Source organism: Erythrolamprus reginae, chromosome 1 (assembly GCF_031021105.1).
Source record: "Erythrolamprus reginae isolate rEryReg1 chromosome 1, rEryReg1.hap1, whole genome shotgun sequence".
Classification (NCBI taxonomy): Eukaryota; Metazoa; Chordata; class Lepidosauria; order Squamata; family Dipsadidae; genus Erythrolamprus; species Erythrolamprus reginae.
In genome coordinates this window covers 233,017,279-233,041,395 of record NC_091950.1, presented here as the reverse complement: position 1 = coordinate 233,041,395, position 24,117 = coordinate 233,017,279, and the positions used below count along the sequence as shown (strand labels likewise).

Sequence of the window (24,117 nt, the reverse complement as noted above, 5' to 3'; positions counted from 1 at the left end):
ATATAAACTGATATGCTGACCATACCAACATAAAGTTTCATTTTTGTCTAAATGTTGCCTGTCATACAAAGCCTGCAAAAGGAACATTGGGATGAATTCTTAAATTTAGCAAGTTAGCTACTCTAACAATTTGACAAGGAATATACAGTTTATACATAGAGTCTATATTTTTTTAGAGATTGGAGATACAGCAAATACTGTTTACTGGAATCACAAATTGTCTTAAGTAAACAACAACAACAGCAATAACAACTTTATGAATGGATATTTTCTAAAATCATGTACTTATAGTTAACAATTAATCTTACATTTATGTTCACAACTCATTCTATTATAACTCAGAGAGAAGATATATGTATGAGGTACTTAACCATTTCAGGAATTATCATATTTCTTGCATCAAAGTTCTTGATTAAAACAAAATAAAAATGGGGGGGGTTTAATATGTTTTATTTTGAATCAAGTTGTAAAAGTCTGGCTTAGAATATTGATAAATGCTCCCACTTAGGGATGTGATGGCACAGTGGCTAAGATGCTGAGCTTGTCAATCACAAGGTTGGCAGTTCAGCGATTCGAATCCCCAGTGCTACATAACAGAGTGAGCTCCCATTACTTGTCCCAGCTTCTGGCAAACTAGCAGTTTGCAAGCCACCCCGAGTCTCCGGAGAGGGGCGGCATACAAGTCAAATCATTATTAATAATTATAACAATAATAATAACATTAAAAATGCAAATAGGGACCACTTTGGTAAGAAGGTAATAGCATTCCATGCACTTTTGGTGTTTAGTCGTGCCGGCCAAATGACCACAGAAACTTTTTTGGACAGCGATGTCTCTTCAGCTTAGAAATGGAGATGAGCACCGTCCCTAGAGTCGGAAAGGATTGGCATGCATGGGCAGGGGAACCTTTACCTTAGGTATCTGAACAGAAAGAGGAAGCTATTAAATCTGTAGAAATTACATTTTTTTTCTGAACAAGTTAGTACATTTCAGGCAAAACACTGGCCTGCAGCTATTCTCCATGCTTATTTCTGATTATATTCTAGAGTATCCAAAAGCATTCTTTGGAATTAAAGCCAATACTGGCAGCTGATACTTTCCTTTCAAGCATAGAGCTGACAGACAGACAGACAGACAGACAGACAGACAGACAGACAGACAGACAGACAGAAAAACAGAAAGCACATGGTGTCCCTCCCTGCCAGAGACTCCAGATAGACAGCATTTCAGATTTTGGATTTAAATCCATTGCTACTGTGTTTATAGAAAAGCCTTTGAAGTAGCCTAAGCTTCTTTAAACAAAAAAGGAAAAAAAGGTCATTTTGATGGATTATTTCGTCCCTCCACTCATGCAAATCTGATCCATAGACCTGAGAACTTTGTAGAAAATGCTTTCAGTAGCTGCATTGTTTTAGAAGAGACTTTAGTAATATCTCTATAAAAGTTCATTTGGAATTTTATTTTCAGAGCATTTTGAACTATTTATGAAACTCAACTTTAATGATATATTTTGACTTTATGGAATTCCATTTTCAAGATATCCATATGCTGCTAAATGCATTCATGGAGATCTTGGCCTGCAGTTTGGATAGTTTTCTAACATATTACATTTTAATTGTATGATTTTGGATTTATATTTAGTTTCTCTAGCAAGCAAATGCTTAACTTTATTGTTGTTGTTCTCCTAATTCAATCTCAAAAGCACTTTGAATAGTTTGGCTTTTGAGTTAGATAAATAGGATATAAACAAGGATGTTAATGCATTTACTACCATCCTGTGGCTTGTGATTTCTTTGATAACCAGGAAGAACCATCCATTGGAACAAATCTATAATAAGTAATTCTCTGAGGAGTCAAGTTTGCTAATTATATAATTAGGTTAGATTTCTGGAAAAGAAGGAAAGGCTTTAAAGCAAATATAAAACTTAAACTGCATTCATAAACCACTGTACAGCAGAGTTGTCATTGTTTATAACAATATTTATATTTATTTTCTCTAGCAAGCAAATGCTTAACTTTAGAAGATGTGGATCTAGTTCAAGGAAAGAAATATCTGAGAGGTAACCAGGTATTGCAAAGTGAATTTACCTTTGAGGTGTTCTCACTTCAGTGCTCATCCAATGCAAAAAACGTAAACAAAATCAAAGCTCAGAGTAATGTCAAAATAAACAGTGGAGATGTACATGACAAAAGGCAAAGACAGAAAATGAATGGCACTCCATTTGGAAGAGAAAACTTAAGAATGTCTGTCAATCATTTAATTTTGCTAACAAGCTTGATAAGCTGTCTTCAAAGAGAGGAAATTGAAAGCAGGGTGAAATTAATGATGAGAAAAGATAAGAACAAGGACAATGCATTATACATGGGAAGTTACAGAGTTTTCTTTTGTTCTAAAAGTTATTTTTGTGTGTGGACATTTAACAAACATGGCATGTTTTGATAACAAACTATCTGACCCCCTACGGCCTTGAAAACAAAGATTCAACATCTGTCAGAGATTACCCTAATGTAAGTGAATAATGAGCAAGCTGCAAGGACTTCTATTGTTTGCAGAAGCGCATATTTATTTTTAAGAAAATAAACATTTCCTATATTTCTTTAAAACTTATCCGAAATTTTAAACATGTGACACATATTTCTATATCTCACCCACATTTAAGTTAGTTCATTTAAAATACAACCTAGAACACACTCTATTTAGTATTATCATATATGAAACCTAACTTCTGAAAAGGTGTTCAAAATATAGTATAATAATTACCTAAGTCCTTAATGTTTAAATATCTTATTTATTCTGGGTTGCTTCTGCATAAGAGATGTCCTCTTCATCCAAGATTATGTTTCAGTTACTTAAGAATAAATACTCTTGTTCAGAAATTTGTGCAACTGTGCAAAATGTGATCATGACTTTCACTAAATTATATTTATGCTAAGCTCATCTGATTAGTTAATTGAGAGGAAAAAAGTATGAACTTGAGCTAAGATATGCACAAAACAGCAAAAGCAGTATTAAAATACATTATTTTTCCAAACTTTTACTTGTTCTGGAAAGTAATTCATAGGGCAATTTGAGTAGATTTCACATGAAATGGAAGCATTCACATGGAAGCATCTTCAGATAACACTGGTTCCTTTGGCTAGAAAATGGAGATGAGTACTGCCCTCTAGAATTGGACATGATTGGACAGGGGAAACCTTTACGTTTCTAAAAAAAATGTTACTTTATAACCAGCTGTTCAATGAAAGGCCTCAGAAAGAGGGTTTCACAGCCCATAAAGCACTTCTAGCCAATAAAAGATCTCTCTCTCACACACACACATAGAATCACAGTGAGCTCACATTTACTACTGGTTGTAGTTTCCCATGATCACATGACTGTAATCAATCATTACAATGCTTTTTGTCTGTTTTGGTCGGTTTCTGGGGAAAAAAATATTTGGATAATCATATGACTCACTTAAGAGCCACTGAAGCTGACTGTAGATCTGTAAGTCAAGCAGTTCAAATCTCATCACAGGCACAAGATTGACTCAGCCTTCCATCCTTCTGAGATGGGTAAAATGAAGACCCGGATTGTGGGGGCAATAGGCTGGCTCTGTTAAAAAGTGCTATTGCTAACATGTTGTAAGCTGCCCTGAGTCTAAGGAGAAGGGCGGCATAAAAATCGAATAAATAAACTGAATAAATAAACCACTAAACTAAAGATTAAAAAACCCTGATTCCTGGTCAGGTGGGTGCTTCAACCTACAACCAAGACAATTTACAACAAAATATTCCGGTCCCAGCTGTGATTGTCAATCAAGAACTACCTACAAAGCCCTACATTTCTGGTACGTGAAAACTAGGAAAATAAAACTGGACTCACTGAACATGGGAAAAAGAATGCTATGAGATAGGGAAAATAAGTCAAACAAATTTTGCTCTCTCTTGTGGAAAAACCTTTGATAGAGAACCACTTATGTACATTTAGTAATGAAGGAAAATCTAAAGAGGATGAAAACTCAATACATGCACCAAGGTACAACATCCCTTCTAGATAATGTCTGTTTTTACGTTTTCTAATTTAATGTGACTTGCAGAAAGTGCTTTTAAAAGTTCAGAAAATAAAAACTAACGTGACTTAATGGCAAATTCTCATATCATACAGGAGCAAAGGGCAAAGGGGCAAAACTATGGAATTTTGAGTTATGGAATACAAAAGGGCAAAACTATGGAATTTTAAGTTTAAAGCACTTACCACAGAGAAAACAGAAATACTAATTTAAAATATCTTTACAATACTGATACTACTTTCTTATCTGTATTGTAAAAGACCAAGAAATGTTTTTGCAGTAATGAAGATTTGTGACCAACAAAAATAGTTGTAATATCATATTAGCATATTTTTAATAACAAATTACTATTAAAAAATCTGTACAGAATTGCAAGTGCAGCTAAGTTTCATTTAAAACTTGACAGAGACATTGAGTGAACAATACAGATAGCCTTTGACTTATAACCATTAGTTTACTGACTATTAAGTTACAATGGCACTAAAAAAGGTGGCTTAGGACCGGTCCTCGTGACTATTACCTTATGACTAGTGCAACATCTCCATGTCCATGTGTTCAAAATTTGGGTGCTTGGCAACTGAGATGTATTTGTATTTGATGGCTGTAGTACCCTGGGGTTATGTGATCGCCACTTATGACCTTACCAACCTGCTTCCAACTAGTAAAGTCAATGGGGGAAGCCAGATTCACTGGCTTGATTTAATCCAAATGATTGGATTAAATCAAATCATTTAATCAAATCAAATGATTGGATTAACAACTGTGGCAATAAAGGTTGTAAAACTGAGTGTGATTGACTTAACAACATCCTTACTTGACAATAAAAATTCTGTGGAGGACTGTTTATAGAGAAATTGAGAACTTGGAATATGATGAGAGGAACAGAACTCTTGAAAATTTGTCCCACTAAAGCCAAAAGCATTTTGTTCTAGAAATTCCATATATAGTTCTATATTTAAATGAACAACTATATTTTACAGGGAAATCTTGACTTAGCAGACCTGGATGACATGATTACATCAGTTGTATAAGTTATAAGTTAACTTGCACAATAGAAATTATACATGTGGTGTAACAATGCACAAATGAAGTAATTTGTGTCAGTTGCATAATAATATCATTGCAAATAACAAGCTCTCCAATTTACAGAACAATTGGGAATAATGAATATTCCCTCCTCTCTATAGTTTAATTAAGGTTTCACTATACTATTTTTCCTAGATTTAATGGGTTACATAGCAGAATGACATCTTTGAAGTAAATATATTTTGCTGGTAATCACAAATATCTTCTCCAGAATTCAAGCCACTTTTAAAAAAAATACTTCTCAATCCCGCAGATAATCATGGAGAGTTACACAAGAAAAAAGGTGTGCATGCATAGCAACTGAGATGCAAAACAATACTGAAAGGGTCCCAGTGCCATCACACAAATCACAGTTCCCTTGTCTTGAATACTGCAGGCAAGGCTGGTCACCACATCTTAAAAAAGACATACAGAAGAAAAAATAGGATGATCCAGAGACGGATGATGAAAATGATAAGAAAGATGGAGAGACTTCTGTGAAAAGAGATTGAAAAGATTAAAGTTGTTTGGTTTAGAGTGTAGACAAAATGAGAGCAGATTTGAAATAAATGCTTATCTCACACTGTGCATCGCATCCAATGAGAGTTGTTTCACCTGAAAATTTTTAAAATCTATCATATTCCTCTAAATCTCAAAGGGTTTTTGAAAGATGATTAGGCAATAACATGGATAAGGAGAAGAACTCAACATGGACAAAACAGATGGAAGAACAGGCTATGTTGGTCTGGCCTCAGGTGTGATGGGAACTGAGGAGAAAGGAATGTGAACAAGTAGCTTGCTCTCCAGGAACTTCTAGAAGAGCTATTGGCTTATGCAGGCATAACACCTCTGGCAAAAATACCCAACAACAATACGTGGAAGATGGATTAAGCATGCATCACATAATTCAACCGAGGGGTTCACTTTTATAAAATATGGAGATAATAAACAATTTAAACAGCAACAAGAATGAGAAATTCTTGATATGTCTCTGGACGACCGCAGTCGGTGTTAGCAGGGGGTCAGAGGCTGACTCCTAGGTCACTCCCTTGTGGGGTTCCCCAGGGGTCGGTCCTCTTCCCCCTGCATGAAATATCTACATGAAATCGCCGGGTGAGATCATCCAAGGGCACAGGGTGAGTTACCATCAGCATGTTAATGATACTCAGCTATACATCTCCACCCCGTGTCCACTCAGTGAAGCAGCGGAAGTAATGTGTCAGTGTCTGGAAGCTGTTAGGGTTTGAATGGGTGTTAATAGGCTCAACCTCAACCTCGACAAGACAGAGTGGCTGTGGGTTCTGCCTCCCAAAGAAACTTCCATCTATCCATCCATTACCCTGGGGGAGGGACTTTTGACCCCCTCAGAGAGGGTCCGCAACTTGGGCAACCTCCTCAATCCACAGCTGACTTTGGACCATCATCTTTCGGCTGTGGCGAGGGGAGCGTTTGCCGAGGTTCGCCTGGTGTACCAGTTGTGGCCCTATTCAGAGAGGGAGACTCTACCCATAATTGCATCTTGAGATTCGACTTGCGGGACCGCTTTCTGCTGTAGGAATCTCAGCGACCGGTTAGGCCCCACAGAGTTGGCCTTCTTCAGGTCCCATCAACCAATGTCGCTTGGTGAGGCCAAGCAGAAGAGTCTACTCTGTGGGGGCTCCGGCTGTCTGGAATCAGCTCCCCTCCAGAGATTCGCACTGCCCCCACCCACCTCACCTTCCATAAGAGTCTTAAGACTCATTTATATCACCAGGCTTGGGGCAATTAGATCTTAGGCCCCCTGGCCGATGAATGTTGTGTATGGCTGAGGTCTGAATGTTTATGATTGATTTTTAAAATATTAGGGATTTTCGGTTAGTTATTTATTTAATTAATTAGATTTGCTACTGTAATTTATTGTTTTTATTATATGTTGTAAGAGTCTTTGGAGAGGGGCGGCATAGAAATCCAATAAATAAATAAATAAATAAATTCATGAAAGATTGGTCTCTGATGGGCTACTAGTTTCAACTACACTTCATAAACTTTAGAATCCTGAGCAATGTATCTTAAACACCTGCTAAGAAGCAATGTTGAAGGTGGACTACCACTATCAAAACTCTCTGTGTGCCTTCTCAGACGCACCTGGCTAGTCTTATTTAGGCTTAACATCTCTCCTAGAACACTGCTCCATTCATTTCTTGGCTTAATACACCTGTTTAGAAAAGCACAAAATATAGCAGAAACATCTCATTCCAGTTTGAAGCACGCTGTCTACAACCTCAGAGGAAATGATCTGAATCAAGGTGTTTCAAACTCAAATTGTTTCAAATTGGAAGGATTTTCTACATCTTTATGCATGATGACCACTGTTTGCAGCAAAAATCAGTTTGATGTTAAATGAATGACATTACACAAATTTCTCTCCTAATGCCTAGCACAATTACAAAAAGCACAGCAATTCTGCAATGATCTCATGATGCACGTTTCACCATTTGCCTTCCCTGTCATTGAAAATTCATATTTCCAAGCCTATGAACTTTGCAGAATGAAAATCTAGAGACTTGTGACAGTCACTGTGTACACAGAGTTCCACTGCTAGTTTATGCAAAGGAAGAATAAGTATTCTCACAGAAATTGTAGGTCTATTTCCTCAATGCTGGGAATGGGATTGTGCTTGGAACTGCTGGCATTTGGATGACACACCTCCTCCTCCTCTCTTCCGTAGTAAGATTTATTATGCATTTAGGCACAAGAACGATGTGCCCCAGACATTACTACTTTTTTCCTCTGACATGATATATACACATATATACACATAGTGTATTTCAACTCTGACTTGTTGTATGAATGCAAATGCTATTATTTGCAAATTATACTTTATTGCATAGTGCAGTGGTTCTCAACCTTTTCTTCACCACGGACCCCTTTTAAATAACTTCTGTGGTCACGGACCATAGCCAGGACCCACAATATTTAAGATTTAAATTTCTTCAAGTCTTCACCAACTCCCTGTGATGACATCACAGCCCCCCCGGGGGGCTGTGGAATGTATTGTGCAAATTCAATCATAATTTGTAACCAAAATTATGGCTCACTGTGATGGGTGAATCCAGCCTCTTTGTCTCAAATAAGTATTATTCAATTATATAGAGAGAACTGGACTTATGTGAATTTCTCGGGTGCTATCCGTAATACAACCAGCAGAATTAATACAGTGTTTCCAACACTTTTTCATGGAATCGTTAATATATTTTTCCCAAAAATTGTTACAAGTTTACAAGCTGCATAAAAGCTCCATGGATGATCACTAAGCTACATATAAATGGGGATCTATATGAATCTTTCTAATACAGTAGTAATATGTTTTTGTTGCAAAGAAAACATAGTTGGGGATTCCAGTAACATTGGTCCTAGCATATTTTGGGATTTGTGACTCTCCTCCTTTATCTACTAACAATCTAGAACAAGCATGTCAAACTTGCATCGTCACGGCAGTGTCACGTGACATATCGGGCCTTTTTGCTAAACTGGGCGTGGGCGTGGCCAGAGTGTGACACATCTGCCCCACGGGCTGTGAGTTTGACTGCCCTGATTTAGAATAACAATTATGTTAAGGAAAGAAAGATGATTATTTTTGCACTGCTAAGGAAGAGCAGCTGGGTCATGGTGGAGAGTATCATTAGAGAGTCAAGGATGGGAAACTTACAGCAGACGTTATTGGTAAATCCACAGTAACTGAATTTAAACATGCCTGGGATAAACATATATATCCATCCTAAGATAAAATACAGGAAATAGTATAAGGGCAGACTAGATGGACCATGAGGTCTTTTTCTGCTGTCAATCTTCTATGTTTCTATGTTTCTATCTAGATAGGTATTCTATCCAATTGACTCATACAGCCAATGTACTTGCATACAGAAGCCTTTACAGTTTTCTCCAAGAGAACATCACATTCAGAAACCAACCCTGTGATCTCCTCTATGTGAAATCTGAGCCATTCCACTGAATTAGGGCTTCTTGTGCCACCCATATGATCCAAATGTATCTGGATGGGGTTTCAGATGAGCAGCTGAAAGCTGCCTTTATTAATTTATGTTAAAACACTGCCTGATGCTGTAGTTTATCAGATAGTCCTGTTTAGTACTTCTCTTTCATTACCGTTCCTGGTGAGGTATGCAGAAAATAAGGGCCTTTTTCCTCTACCACTAAGAATGTCAATCAATTTCATTTGGTCCATTCTTTGAGGATACTGACCTAATTCTTCTGAGATTGGAATGCAGTTAACTTTCTAAATTCACACATTTCAAATGTGGTTATTTGAGTAAAACATTGGTATAACAATCATGGGGGCATAGTGGTTAGAATGCAGTATTGCAGGCTGACTCTGCCCACTGCCAGTTCAACTCTGACCAGCTCAAGGTTAACTCAGCCTTCCATCCTTCCAAGGAGGACCCAGGGGGCAATATACCGATTCTCTAAACCGCTTAGGGAGTGCTGTAAAGAATTCTGAAGAGCTATTGCTATTTATTTTAAAAAAGCATAAACAAAATTTTATGAATCTGTAAATTTATAAATTTGCATACAGTTGCACATATTAAGGAGAAAGAACATTATAGGAAATAAGTAATTGAAATTTCTTTTAAAATGTTAAAAATGTTATAGAAGAGATTATGACGGAACACAAAAACAGTAACATGCATATAAAATGGGGGGTTGAGATTCATCTACAGCCATCTGTTTCTCAATTTTATATTCTTTTGTAGTACACCAAGGGATACTGCTGATGAAAGTCTGATTACGAGACGTGGTGCTGACGATGCAGGGACATAAATAGCCTAACAGCACAATGGAAGCAAAGGATTGCTTGATAAATAAACTGAAGTTCAATGAAAAATGAAATAAGCTTCTTCATATGATCCTTAATGCGCATGTAAACATGTGCCTAGAATACAGAAGAAATGGTGCAGCAATTGCCACTGAAAAGATGGTGGGTGGTTTGTTCTTCACATTTTGACTGTCTTGAAAGTTAACTGTTATGCTACAAAAAGGGGAAAAAGCTACAATTGCAATTAAACACATTAGTATTTGGATATAATACATCCATTATCCCTTAAATACCCTGCTATGAATTCAGTGCTACAGATTTCTTCACTTGTCCTTATATGTTAATTTTGTATTATACTCTCTTGTTTTTTCCCTGCCTCTTCCCTGTGTTTACTAACAACCTTCCACTGTTTGCCTTTTCTAATTTGCCAAGAACCGCACACATGATGGCTAAGATGATAGGGATCTAGTAATCATGATCTGATAATACATACTTAGTCAGATTTAGAAGTAGAACAATAAATCTTGCTATACCTCAATGGGCCTTGTCTGGCTTTGGAAGCTAAACTAAGTCAGACCTGCTTAATACTTATATTAGGCTGGGGATTTTTTAAAAATTCCCAGAAGGCAACAGCAAACTACTTTGGTACTACGGTTAAGGAAACTGCATAGCAAGAGCCAGGGTGGCACAGTAGGTAGAGTGCTGTACTGCAGGCCACTGAAGCTGACTGTAGATCTGAAGGTCAGCAGTTCAAATCTCATCATTGGCTCAAGGTTGACTCAGCCTTCCATCCTTCCGAGGTGGGTAAAATGAGGACCCGGATTGTGGGGGCAATAGGCTGGCTCTGTTAAAAAGTGCTATTGCTAACATGTTGTAAGCCGCCCTGAGTCTAAGGAGAAGGGCGGTATAAAAATTGAATAAATAAATAAATAAATACATTTCCATTTAGCCATGAAGATCTGACGTACTCTCACCTAATTTGTCAGACTTGGCTCAGCTGAAGTTATTTTTCAAAGCAACAGGCCAACAAAACAACTTAGAAAAATCTACATCCACTTTCCAGAACAAGGGGGAGGGGGAAGAGGGAGAGATAGGAGAGACCTGGGACTACCATTTGTATTTATAACAGAGAAAACCCAATTAGTTTAATCTTTTCCAAATATTAGAGCAATTGATACTACCGTGTTTCCTCAAAAATATCTCCCCCCAAATAAGCCTTCCTCTGAAAATAAGCTCTCCCTGAAAATATTTAACTGCATGCACAGCTGGTCCCCACCATTTCCTCTGGTTAGCGTTAGGGAGACAGAGCTGGAAATCAGGTAAGACAGCAAGAGGAGCCCCGTCTTGCTCCACGCGCCCCAAAATAATAAGACCTCCCCCAAAATAAGACCAAGCACTTACTTCAGGGTTAAAAAAATATAAGACAGGGTCCTATTTTCAGGAGAACATGATATTATTACTGAAACCAATGAAGAAAAGTACTTTGCATAATACATTTAATACAGTGCTTTGAAAAGGGGGGAGGACTTGAATTCTATATAAAACTGCTTACATGTCACAATTCAAAGTGTTGGTCATGACCTTTAAAGCCCTACATGGCATTGGACCAGATTACCTCCGGAACCGCCTGCTACCGCACAAATCCCAGCGACCGATAAGGTCCCACAGAGTTGGCCTTCTCCGGGTCACATCGACTAAACAATGCCGTTTGGCGGGCCCCAGGGGAAGAGCCTTCTCTGTGGTGGCCCTGGCCCTCTGGAACCAACTCCCCCCGGAGATTAGAACTGGCCCCACGCTCCCTGTCTTTCGTAAACTACTCAAGACTCACTTATGCCGCCAGGCATGGGGTAGTTAAGATATTCCTTCCCCCTAGGCCATTACAAGTTATGCATATTATGTTTGTGTGTATATCTGGTTTTATAATAAGGGTTTTTAGTTGTTTTATTAATTGGATTGTTACATGTTGTTTTTTATCATTGTTGTTAGCTGCCCCGAGTCTACGGAGAGGGGTGGCATACAAATCCAATAAATAAATAAATAAATGTATTGAATCATCATTAAGTAAAGGTTCTAAAGACTAGGTCATCCATTACCCTCAAATGTCACTGCATTGCATAGTTCCTTACATATATGGAGAGTTCAAAGCTGGCTACTAGCCAACTGAACTGTTGCAGCAGCCAATGCCACGCCTGAATTGAGCATGCTTGCTTTTTATTCTGAACATCTGTATCTACGCCTCTCTTCAGAGATTCTGCTTTGATGATTTAAGGCCTCACAGAAAAAAAGCCAGCAACACACATGCCCCAATGTAAAATGTATTCAAATTCTGTTAGTGAAGCAGTTTATTCTTGTGCTTCATACAAGAATAATCAGCTTTTAATATTATATGCCTGGAGGTTTTGTGCTGAAATCCCAACTAGTGCAAACGGGTTGGGGGGTGTAGTGATCTACTTACTCATCTAACTCCTCTTCCTCTGTTCTTGATGTGTCAGCGTAAAGATATTTGCTCATATCCACAGGCCGGATATTTTTCCTTTTGCTAGGTTGAGGAGGAGAGTCTTTGACAGGTAATAGGATCTCAGGTTCAGGGTCTGGCTCATCAAAAGGGTTCACATACTCCACACTCTTTCCTTTAAAGGGGTTATATTCATCGCTGTCATCACAGTAGTGCCCTTGTTTGGATAATGAAGTCATCTTACTGTCTTGTTCTACAGAGAGCACAATCAAGAGGTTGGGTCTTAATGGAGAAGGTGTATCAGAATAGTGTATTTCTCCTGATACAACTCTAGTAGAATACAAAACAGTTCACTTCCCAAGTTAATATTAATAAAAAAAGAGGAGTACCTATAAACTGGGCTGTAAATCATTATAAACCAAAAGGACAAAAAATAGCCAAAAAAATCATTTGATGATTAGGGCAAGTTAAAAAAAACAGCTCCTCAGAAAGTTTATCAATATTGGGAGAATCCTGATTTCCACAGGACTACCCATGTACTCAATATAACTGTTCAAACATAATCTGAAACAGTTATAGATTCTGCTAAACCACATTTCCAAAAGGCAGATTGAAGAAGGCAGATTGCCATGTTCCCAAATCAGAGGTGGACTGCTGCTGGAACACCTAATTGTGTGCAGCTCTGCAGCTCTGGAACACGAGTGTGGGATCGAGCGCAATTACGCTTCCTGCACCTGTGCAGGTATCAAAATTGCACACAGGGACGCGTTTGAGGTTTTTTGCTTCCCGCATGTGCTCAATCCCGCACTCGTGTTCCAGAGTGGCAGAGCTGCACGCTATTAGGCGTTACAGCAGCAGCCCACCCCTGTCCCAATTCCATCTTTTGTGCATGCATTTTAAACTATAAATAATTGAAAAAAGGGGGAAAGGTTTCCTTTGACTTTTGCTCTAGTATTGTACAAAAATGTTAGCTTAAAACTGATATTTACTACTGGCCAGAGCAAAGAATTAGTAATATACAAAATAGGAAATTGTCTTTGTTACCAATAATTCACCTTTACTTTTTTGTTCAACTGTGGAAAGGGAAGTAATTCAAGGAGAAGTCCTGCTCAATTGTGATCCATTGAACCAAAAGCAGATTAGTCATATATACCATAGTAATTTTGTTATGTAGCTGTTATGTTATGTAGCTGCTTCATATGTTTATTTATTTTTTGCTCTTCTCAAATAGAAAAAGCACAACATACTGCTCTGGCCAGGTGACCCAGAATTCATTTAGATTTGATATATGCTCTGAAAATTAACTAAAGAAATGGACTGATAATCCACTTCAAAAACTGGTTTAGGATCATACAAATTCAACTCACATATACAATTGTCCATTCATTCCATCTTTCTATTTAATCTGCCTCTATGGCCACAAATTGTTGGGCAGATGAAATTCAAATAAATTCAATAACAGAGATAGATTTTAGAATATCAGTTTAAAATAGAGGCATATTTCAAAATATCAAGTCCATTAATAAAGAATATGTGGAATTCTACAGATGAAATCTTGATATTTATGATAAGTATGGCTTAAAGAAAGAACACAAGAATTATTTATACAAAAATGAAGTATTCAACTGATTAATTACAGAAAACTAAGTGCTGGAGATGCAATAGTTATTATCTCAAAAAGCTGAAAGAAAAAAACCCCTCCAGATTAAACACATCATCAAAGACATAAACTGAATAGAGAAAAGTGATGCAGATTTTTTTAAACAAAATAAAATAAGATGACAAAAAAGAATGGGAAGGAGGAAAGAGAAGGATGTTCAGAAATAATCTGTATATTTAAACAATCAACCTCTTGTAACATTTAGCACTTATATCGTTCTTTTAATCTTCAAAATTCTTTACAAACTAATTAATCTAAATCCCTCTGTCAAATGTAGATACAGCAGAACTCTGGGATGTATTATTAATCCAAGACAGAGTTAAAAGGGAAACACTGCTGCTGTTTAGACTAGTTAAGCCTTCCTTAAGTACTACAGAGTAACAAAGTTAGCTTACAAGCATTAGCTAGAAGTCTTCCCTAACCTTCGGCCTCAGTTTATGAGCCAGTAAGTTTAATAACAGACAGCACTTCAGTCTATCTTCTCCAGCCATTCAGAAAAAAATAACATTAAGCATAGATGAGAATGTTCCATGATAAAATAAGGCTTGCATTAGGAATTCTAAATATGTATGTCCTTTTTCTCTAATATCAACCTTATGTATTTGATGCTGGAGGCCAATCTCCTATTATAAAGCCCAAGATTTAAAATCATCAGGAGGCTTAGTGGTTAGATATTACACTCAACAACTAGAACATTGTACAGTGCAATATGGTTGTATCGTGATCATATTTCATATCGTGATATCTATTTATCACTTCAGAGAGAAGTAAAAAATTGCCTCAACCCCATGCTTGATCTTGCAACAGCAATAAAGTATTCATCGTTGCTTTTTTATACAAACCTCACCTCCACTTTTTAATATTAATCTTTCTAGTATAATCAAAAGGTTTTATTTGTGTGTAAAATGATTGTGAATACAGTGGCCTCACAATTCAACAGACATTTGAATGGTGTGATTTACTGGATAGAAGTCAATTGAGATTTTGACTGGAATGATACTAAAAACAATTCTTCTGGACTACTCAGTAGCTTTGCATTTTATTGATCATGGTATCTTTCCAAAGTACTTGATGGATTAGGATTTACTTATTTTACCGTGGATTCAGTCCTTTCTATTAGGCTATATCCAAAAGTCTGAAAGGGTTTGACCTGACTATAATCCTGTGGGCAAAATCATCTGGGATTACCAGACTCAGCAGTGTCAACCCCTAACCCCCAACATTTTTCCCTTAGACTATCCACGATTGACCTCTCCAGGTTCCTTAAAGGTCAGTAAGGGGCGTGCATAAGTGCACCAGTGTGCCTTCCGTCCCCTGTCCAATTGTCTCTCCTTATCTCATTTATCTTTTCTTCCTTTCAAATATGTTCACCTATGCTTTTATATCTTTTCTTCTATTCTTTTCTTTACTTATATTATTATATATCTTTCTTTTCAATGTGTATTATGTATTGGACAAAATAAATAAATAAAATAAATAAATAAAATTTTAGAATGGGGTGCCAAAGGGTAAAGCATGAGCAAAAGACAGCATTCATGATTTTATCAAGGGTTGGCTTTGCTAAATAATAACAAGTTTACATAAACTACTGCTTAAAACAATAAACAAACAAAAGAAGAACAATTCTCATCATGGCTTTTATATTAAGAGTTTGCTCCATTGTTTTCTGGGGGGCAGTTCTTCTGGTGCAAGTTCCTAATCTAGTTGTTTCACTGTGAATGTATATTTGTTATAGATACATTATATCATGGTTCATATTTTTATGAAAAATTACTAATGTGCAACTTTTAGTACATACTTAAATTTGAGTTTAATCAAACACAAAGTAAGGTTAAAGTACAGTGTTCCCTCGATTTTCGCGGGGGATGCGTTCCGAGACTGCCCGCGAAAGTCGAATTTCCGCGAAGTAGAGATGCGGAAGTAAATACACTATTTTTGGCTATGAACAGTGTCACAAGCCTTCCCGTAACACTTTAAACCCCTAAATTACAATTTCCCATTCTCTTAGCAACCATTTAGATTATTACTCACCATGTTTATTTATTAAAGTTTATTTTTTAAAAAAATTATTAAAGGTGGATGAAAGTTTGGCGATGACATATGATGTCATTGGGCAGGAAAATCCGTAGTATAGGGGGAAAAAACCACAAAGTATTTTTTAATTAATATTTTTGAAAAACCGTGGTATAGGCTTTTCGCGAAGTTCGAACCCGCGAAAATCGAGGGAACACTGTATTGATTATTGTTACTAGGACTTAAAATCAGTGGTGGGTTTCTACCGGTTTATCCAGGTTCGAGCAAACCAGTAGCAGCAGTGGCGGGAGGCTCTGCCCACCCACCTGGACGTCATCTCAGACGCTCTGCGCATGTGCAGAAGTGTCATGCGCCTACGCACTCCTGTTCCCGAACTAGTAGCAGAGGTTAGTGCTTTAAAATATTGCATAAGCTTTTATTAAATTGTCCAGACATGTCTAGAAAGAGAAAAATGATTTGATCAAACACTGATCTAAAAGGCTACTTCACATTGAAGAATTCCATTATACAGCTGCACCTTAAGCAAGCTGTGGTTGAATATTTAAATTGAAAATTACTAGTACGTAAGTAACATCAAAGAAACTTTTAGAAAATGAGAATTAGGAAGTACATGTAATTTGTGATCTTGCCACAAAGTGTAGTACAATTCTAAGATTGTATATGGTAAAATTAAATACCTTCGATATCAGTGTCTCCAAAAGGATTCAGCTCTGATCTATCAGAATCTACAAATGGATTTGATCTTGAATTTGCCAAATCTTGTTCCTCTTCATCCAGGAAACTAAGCTTGTTGATAAGTTCTAAGAAACCAAGCAAAATATATTTCAGTACATATTTTATACTTTTATTTAGGATTAAACATAGAATGTTTAAACAATCACTTTCCAAATACTTAAGTACTATATATTCCTTTTAATAGTGAATCATGACACATTTTCTACTGCTAAACTAGTTATATTTATAGTACACCAATGTTTCCAGCTTAGTAACATGAACAGAAGCAAGTGCAAGTTTATTATATGACTGTTTAAATTGGAAGGCTCTAACAATAGTTTTTAAAAAGAAAAAAAATGCTAACTGAAAAGAAAATCAGTATATAAAGATAGTAATTTTTCCATTACTAAGCTGGAAAGCCCACATGCAGTATATACATTACCTCAGAGAAAGAATGCAATACTTCCAAAGCACAAGTAATGGCAGTTATGAGCTAGGTTTAGCAAATGGAAGATCTGACTACAGTCGCAATCTTTTCTGATCATTGACCACACTGGAGGGGCTGATGGGAACAAGAATCCAATATTATCTTAGGGCCATAGTTTCCTCACCTTTGCCGATGAACGCACCATATCTTGTTGCATACCCTTAACTGTATGCAACAAGACTGTAATGGATGCCAAGCACAAAGCACAAAGCTACAACCAACACTTGAATATGAACAGATACTAAGGAGGTCACAGTAAAATGCAGACATGCCAGAAACAGAAAAGGAGGAAAGCTCATAGACCTTCAGAAGAACTGGCTGATTTAGTGGACAGCATATTTGTATGCTTTATGCAGTCATCTTGATCTTCATCTAAGCTGCTCAGAGCATTCAACTGGTTTACAATTTCTGTAAACAGAAGCCAGTCAAGACAACTGTGAGGAAAGGTCATTTAATGGAAAAGGAATACAATACATGCTGTTATTAGGGAAAAGAGAGAAGGAAAAGAAAGACAAATGTTAATTTAGGAATTCATTCCAGACTGAACAATCATAATCAATATATCTCTGTACTTTCATGAGGGCTTTTCCCTATTCTAGAACAGTGATGTCGTTGTGTGCTGAAAGCGTGCACGCACAACAGCGCATGGGCCTGTTGGCACCCATAATGCAATGGGGCCTGCACATCCGCAGTGCCTCCCCTGTTTCCCCATTCCCCATGCCTGAGTATGCAACCCCCTATTTATTTATTTAATTTATTTATTCAATATTTATGCCGCCCTTCTCCTTAGACTCAGGGGGGCTTACAACCTGTTAGCAATAGCACTTTTCAACAGAGCCACCATGAGGGGCGGCATACAAATCTAATAAATCAAATCAAATTAATCACAAGCCTATTGCCCTCACATTCTGGGTCCTCATTTTACCCACCTTGGGAGGATGGAAAGCTGAGTCAACCTTGAGCCGGTGATGAAATTTGAACCGCTGACCTACAGATCTAGTCAGCTTCAGTGGCCTGCAGTACAGCACTCTACCTGCTGCGCCACCCCAGCTCATATGCTCCCCACGCCCCCAATACATGTGCACATGACCCCCCCCATTTCCTATTTTGGGCCTAGCAGGCCTCCCTGCAGCCTTCTGGGACCAAAAATGGGCCATGGGGGGGGGGGCAAGCTGCACCTCCCATGCCCTGTTTTGGGCCTAGTAGGCCTCCCTGCAGATTCTGGGACCCATAATAGCCTGCGGAGGGAGTGGCGTGCCACACTGCTGTGCTCAACCCCCCCCACACGCATGCACATCCTGAAAATCAGTTGGGTGGCAGGAGATGTGTGTGTGTGTGCACATGAACGTTGGAGTTAAGCTGGGCAACGGCTCGCGTGCCTGCAGAGAGACCTCTGTGTGCCAGCTGTGGTACATGTGCCTTAGTTCGCCATCACGGTTCTAGAATGTGGAACCTCAGTGAACATGAAATATATTTTAATTAATAGAATTATCTTGTATACATTCTGTACTAAAACAAGAACTGATTAATAATAATTAAAATACTGAAATATAATATTTTAATTAAGGTAGCACAGACACACAATTAATGTTGCCAAATAAAGCTTAGCCAGATTGCCCTGCCGTGCAGATCTGGAATGCCCCCCCCCTAAAAAAAAAAAATGGCCAGGGCTGGCTCCTAAGTTTTAGTTAACCTATATCTCACACTTCTAACCTCTTTAGGACAACTTACAACTAGTAGATTCAATGAGGCAAGAGCTATGATGTAAATTGGACGTTTTGATAGTATGCAGTATGTGTTTGACCCACTCCATCTGATCTATATGGTACAGTTGTTAAAGTGTGCAGGCAATCAAGGAAGTGACTGGAGGGAAGGGGAAGAGGAAACACCAATGTAGTTTTAATTGTTATAGTTTTTCACAGAAGATATGTGGAACCTTCTTTTCTCATAATGCAATAGAACAATGGCATGTAGTGTCTTCAACAGCTGAATACCTAAGTTGCATTATCATGAATGTCATATATATAAACTGCCACCCAGAGAGATGAAAAAGATGAAAGATAAGGAAATCTATGTGCATTTGTTTAGTGTTCAATTATTTTTTTTTAGTTGAGCATTTGGTAGTCATTTGAAAAACAGAGATTGACAGAGACTGGTGAAGAATGAAGGAAGGCAGGCGTGGGAAACTGCAAGATGGAGAAATGCTAAGGACATGAACTCAAGGAGACATAACAGAATTGCATCAATTCTTTGTGGAACAAACAAGAAATTTAATCAATATCATCTCACTTATCAGGGAGTGTATGATAAAATTATAAAAATATGCTTATGGAACATGATATTAATGAAATAATTGCTTTTGGTGATATAAGCATCTTTTCCATTCATCCTGATTTACTAAAACTCTAAAGACAGTCAGAAGCAATCTACTGATATAGACAAATCTTAGATAGTGAATCTACTTTACCTCTTTTAAAAAAATGGTAATACTGTAGAAATAGAAATCTTTTTGTCAAGGAGATTACAATATAATGCTTGATAGGTGGAACATCAAAGAAAGTAGAACATTTCTGTTACTCCAATTAGAAGTACTTTTACTGGGTTATACATTAAATTATGGTACAGCTTAGTATGGCAGTAATTAGAGGCTATTCCAACTGTCATTTTAAAAAGGTAGTATTCCAGTACAGTATGTGGTTCAGATCCAATTCATAGTGTCTCTTATCTAGGAAGTGCTTTAGAACAGTGTTTCCCAACCTTGGCAACTTGAAGATATCTGGACTTCAACACCCAGAATTCCCCAGCCAGCGAATGCTGGCTGGGGAATTCTGGGAGTTGAAGTCCAAATATCTTCAACTTGCCAAGGTTGGGAAACACTGCTTTAGAAGATGTAGGCTGAACCAACAAGGCTACTGGGAAATTTCCAAGAAGAGACATGAATTGTGACTCCTTCATGAAACTTAAATTTCTTTTCTTTTCCTCTTTTTCATGAATATCGGAACTGAGCTCTATATTCTCTTGAGGTGGAAAATATTGCTGTGCCTTCTGTAGGTTGAAGTCTCTCTCTTTCTTTCTCTCTGCTACACACACAATCACACATATACAACATAAATCTGTTCTCAAATAAAATTGTTAGCTATCTTGTGCTGTCAGGCTTATCCTCCTTTTTATTACTTCACATTAACACTGCTGGACAGGATAGATTTTCTCCCTGTTTGCTTCTTTATGCAGAACCAAGTTATCCAGCTATGCTTTCAAGATATGGAAAACTATTATAACTCTTTGATTCAGCTCAAAAACTTAAAATATTAGCTTAAATTTAGATTTATTATGCAGATAGCTTAGTTCCTCCTGCATTAGTAAACTGTAGAAGCTAGGGGGATTATGAATGCTAATGGCCTGAAAACCTGTAAAATTTCCATACAACATATTTCAATACTCCTGCAAGACTCTAGTACATATTGAAATATACAGAAACCTTATTTCTTCAAGCTATGAGTAACTTTGCATTAGTCCATGAAGTCAAAGGAGAGAAACAGTAACAGAAATAAAATCTATCCAAATACATATTGTTTTTGGCTCTTTTGAAGTTAAGCTAAAGGAACATGAATCCTCTCTTACGTCACACAAGGAAACCAATCCATGTTTTATATTAAATTGTTTGTCCCTAATGCAAATAGTACAAATCTACATAATTTTCAAAAGAAAAATGGTGAAAAATAATAACAATTTTCAACTTATGTTTATAAGCAAAGTCATGCATATACAGGGAAGAAACAAACCTGTAATTTTTGCAGCCTTTTCTTCCTGGTTCACTCTATTTTCTTCATCATCTTCGTTATCTTCCTCAAAGTCATCTAAATTTCCAATATCTGCTTGCTTCATACTCATCAGACTTGCCAGGCTCTGCATATCTTCATCTCTAATAACAACAACAACATAATAATGGTTGGATCTGCAGATATAGTATGCTGACATGTTTTAACATTGTAGATTCCTAGGAACAACTTGATGCAGATGAACATGGACTGGCAGCTGTAATTTCACTTTTTTGTGTATATAATAATAGATACCTTTAACATCATTAAACAACATCTGCCTATCCCAGGTCTTTCGGAAGGACTCGATAGGTGGATAAAAATGCCGAATGCAGTCTAAACATCTGGTTGCATAACAATAATGAACATTTAGCCCATAATAAGCCTTCGGTAGTTACTTTATTGTAGTTACAAAGAAACAAGTATAAATAATTGAAACTGCAGTAGCTGGAGATGAAAGGATCAATCAAAAATAACCAGAAAAAGTAGATAAATACTATATAAAGACACAAATAGATCAAATATAGAAAATCATAAAGGTTGGTGCATTTGGAGTTAATTCAAAATATCTGGAAAAAACTTGGTACAAGTAGAATGGATAAAATTTCAGCTCACCAACTGAGTTGAAGTTTTATTACATGGAACATAAAGTTTTGTTATATGAAATAGTGCATAATTTATAATGTTATTTTTAGTGTCCTAGATCATCGGAAAGGATCTGATAGTCAAAGAACCAAATCAAATCAAACCTATCTGGTAGATTATATGTAAATAGTGAAACAACTATTACTACTCATAATAATAATATCATCCTACCAACATCAAATTAATTTGTTGTTCAAGATGCCCTTCAATTACAGCATCTTGACAGATCTGAACTAATAGCTATTTCCCCATTTGACAGGTCTACTGTCTGCTGCATTTTGATTCAGTGCTTTTTAGAAAACAAATTAATTTTAACCTTGACGTACAGCTGCATCTTGAAAGGAAGACTCTGAAGGTTTATGAGAAAAGAAAAGGTGTAATTTTTTTACTAATGAAAAAAATTTGCCCCAGCTCAAAAAGATATTGTGCTGGGGCAGCAAGTTCTATAAAACATAATGAAAATAATTACCAATGATATAGGGCTTCCTCTTACAGTATGTGTTATATGCGTTATCTTTCAAATTTTTACCAATGTTCTAGGATCATGTTGTTGTCTCATATTACGACTCTGTGGTGAAACTGAAATAAATGTTCATTCAAGGCCATGCCCAAGTTGATAAAACCCCAGAAATTTCTTTCCCACAACTCATGCTCTCCACCCACTGCCCTGCAAAAAACTAGAATGATAATAATAGCCCCTGTAGGAATTGCGAGGTTGAATATACTCCACTTTCAGCATTTTTATGGGAGGCCGAAGAGTAGTAACTGAGGTGATAATGCTAAGCAGACCTGATTGGTCATAGAGACAGGTAGGAAGGTCAGGGCTTATCTACTTGGGAAGGGAGAAATGACTTATGGAAGTCTTTTTTTAATGTTTATTCAGAACTTACACAGTGATTTTACACTTTGAATCGTTTGATTCACAAATTTTTAACAATCACACAAGGAGAAATTTGTGGTCCAAGGGAACTGAGAGCTGGCAAGTTCAAAAAAGGCTCTCTGGAGCATATAAAAGAGCAATAGAGTAACACATCCTGCAAAACTTACGTGGCCTTTCCTTCTCTTAGGAAAATACAGGATAATGAGAACTGCAGGGTGGCTGAGAGAACTTTCTTAGACAAAGGCCTGAACTTTAACTTGACATCTGTCTGCGTAGGCATGGGGCTTGCATACTGTTTCATGTTGATATTGCTGGTAGCAAGGGCTTTCCGGCGTCCAGAAGGAGATTCCTTAAATAGAAAAAAAGACCCCTCTTTTTATAGTAACAAAAACAAAACACATGATTCCGCTTTATTTAATGGATGTCCTACCTTTGTTTTCCATGAAAATTTCCTACCTTGTCTCTCATCAGATCTAGATCCAATGATATTTTAACAATAGTTTTTCAACTTGTAATTAATTAAGCTAAAATTTTATCAAGTGTAATATGAAGTAATTATTTGTTAATAGAATGCTGATTCAGATTTACATGTACTAAAAAAAAGATGTTCACTCACTGGACATATCCTGTCATGCATGTTGCCTTGCATGCCCTACCAAGTTATTTTCATAAGACAAGACCAAAGCAGTTTATTATGACAGCACTAAATTCCATGATCTCTCTTTTGCTTTTATAGATCAGAGCCTCAACTTGTTCTTTGACAGCAACAGACAGGGAAAGGAGGACTCACATTGTTTGTGTGAGTTGCATCTGTTTAATTTCATCAGCGAGGTTTATTTGCACATCCTTAAGTTCTTTTGAGAGACTTAAATCCTTCTTAAGTGTTCAGCATATTGTAGAAATTGACTCAAAAGGGATCTACATGCCTTAATAATTTGTATAATATTAGCATGCCTAATCGGATAGATACGGCTAGGTTTTTTTTAAAAAAAAACACAAGATATCCTTCAGGGATCACATATTATATTTAGACTTATTTTACTAGGCAGAAGTCTCAAGCACTTTTAGGAAAGACTATTTGAATTACCAGTAGTATATTTTATTCAGGGGGAAAAATAACCACAGCCAAGAGCATACAGTAAACCCTCTTTTCAAGGAGCCTCACTGTAGTAGACTTCGGATGTTATAGACAAAGTCTGCCAAATTCTCCCCCATAAAAAAATTCAACAAAATAATCAACAATGAATAAAGTCTGTTTTTTGGAGGATTAGTCCAAACGACATTTTCCACTTCTTCTCATAAATATCATTTTTCTTGAGATACTGTTTTTGGAGGGTGAGTGGGATACTCTGGAAATATCTAACCATGGTGTCAGAAAACTGTGAACCTGAATGTAAAGAAAGAGGGTCAACTCTAAGATTAAATCAATAGTCCTCATTGGATATACAGTGATACCTTGTCTTACAAACTTAATTGGTTCCGGGATGAGGTTCTTAA

General features: G+C 37.0%; 1 protein-coding gene across 5 annotated transcripts in view; it reads right to left on the bottom strand.

The window, feature by feature from the left end:
* The window catches only part of EHBP1 (EH domain binding protein 1), a 301,779-nt gene that overhangs the window by 155,244 nt on the left and 122,418 nt on the right, over positions 1 to 24,117 (bottom strand). For 4 of the 5 annotated variants that reach the window (XM_070732530.1, XM_070732531.1, XM_070732532.1 and 1 more), the window contains exons 6-9: positions 22,788 to 22,969; positions 21,060 to 21,199; positions 16,754 to 16,876; positions 12,383 to 12,635 (exon numbers count right to left, since the gene is read on the bottom strand). In XM_070732530.1, the coding sequence (XP_070588631.1) occupies positions 12,383 to 12,635; positions 16,754 to 16,876; positions 21,060 to 21,199; positions 22,788 to 22,969 (698 nt within the window). Of the gene's footprint in view, positions 1 to 12,382; positions 12,636 to 16,753; positions 16,877 to 17,580; positions 17,686 to 21,059; positions 21,200 to 22,787; positions 22,970 to 24,117 lie in introns of all 5 variants that reach the window. The other variant, XM_070732534.1, reaches the window with a different exon arrangement.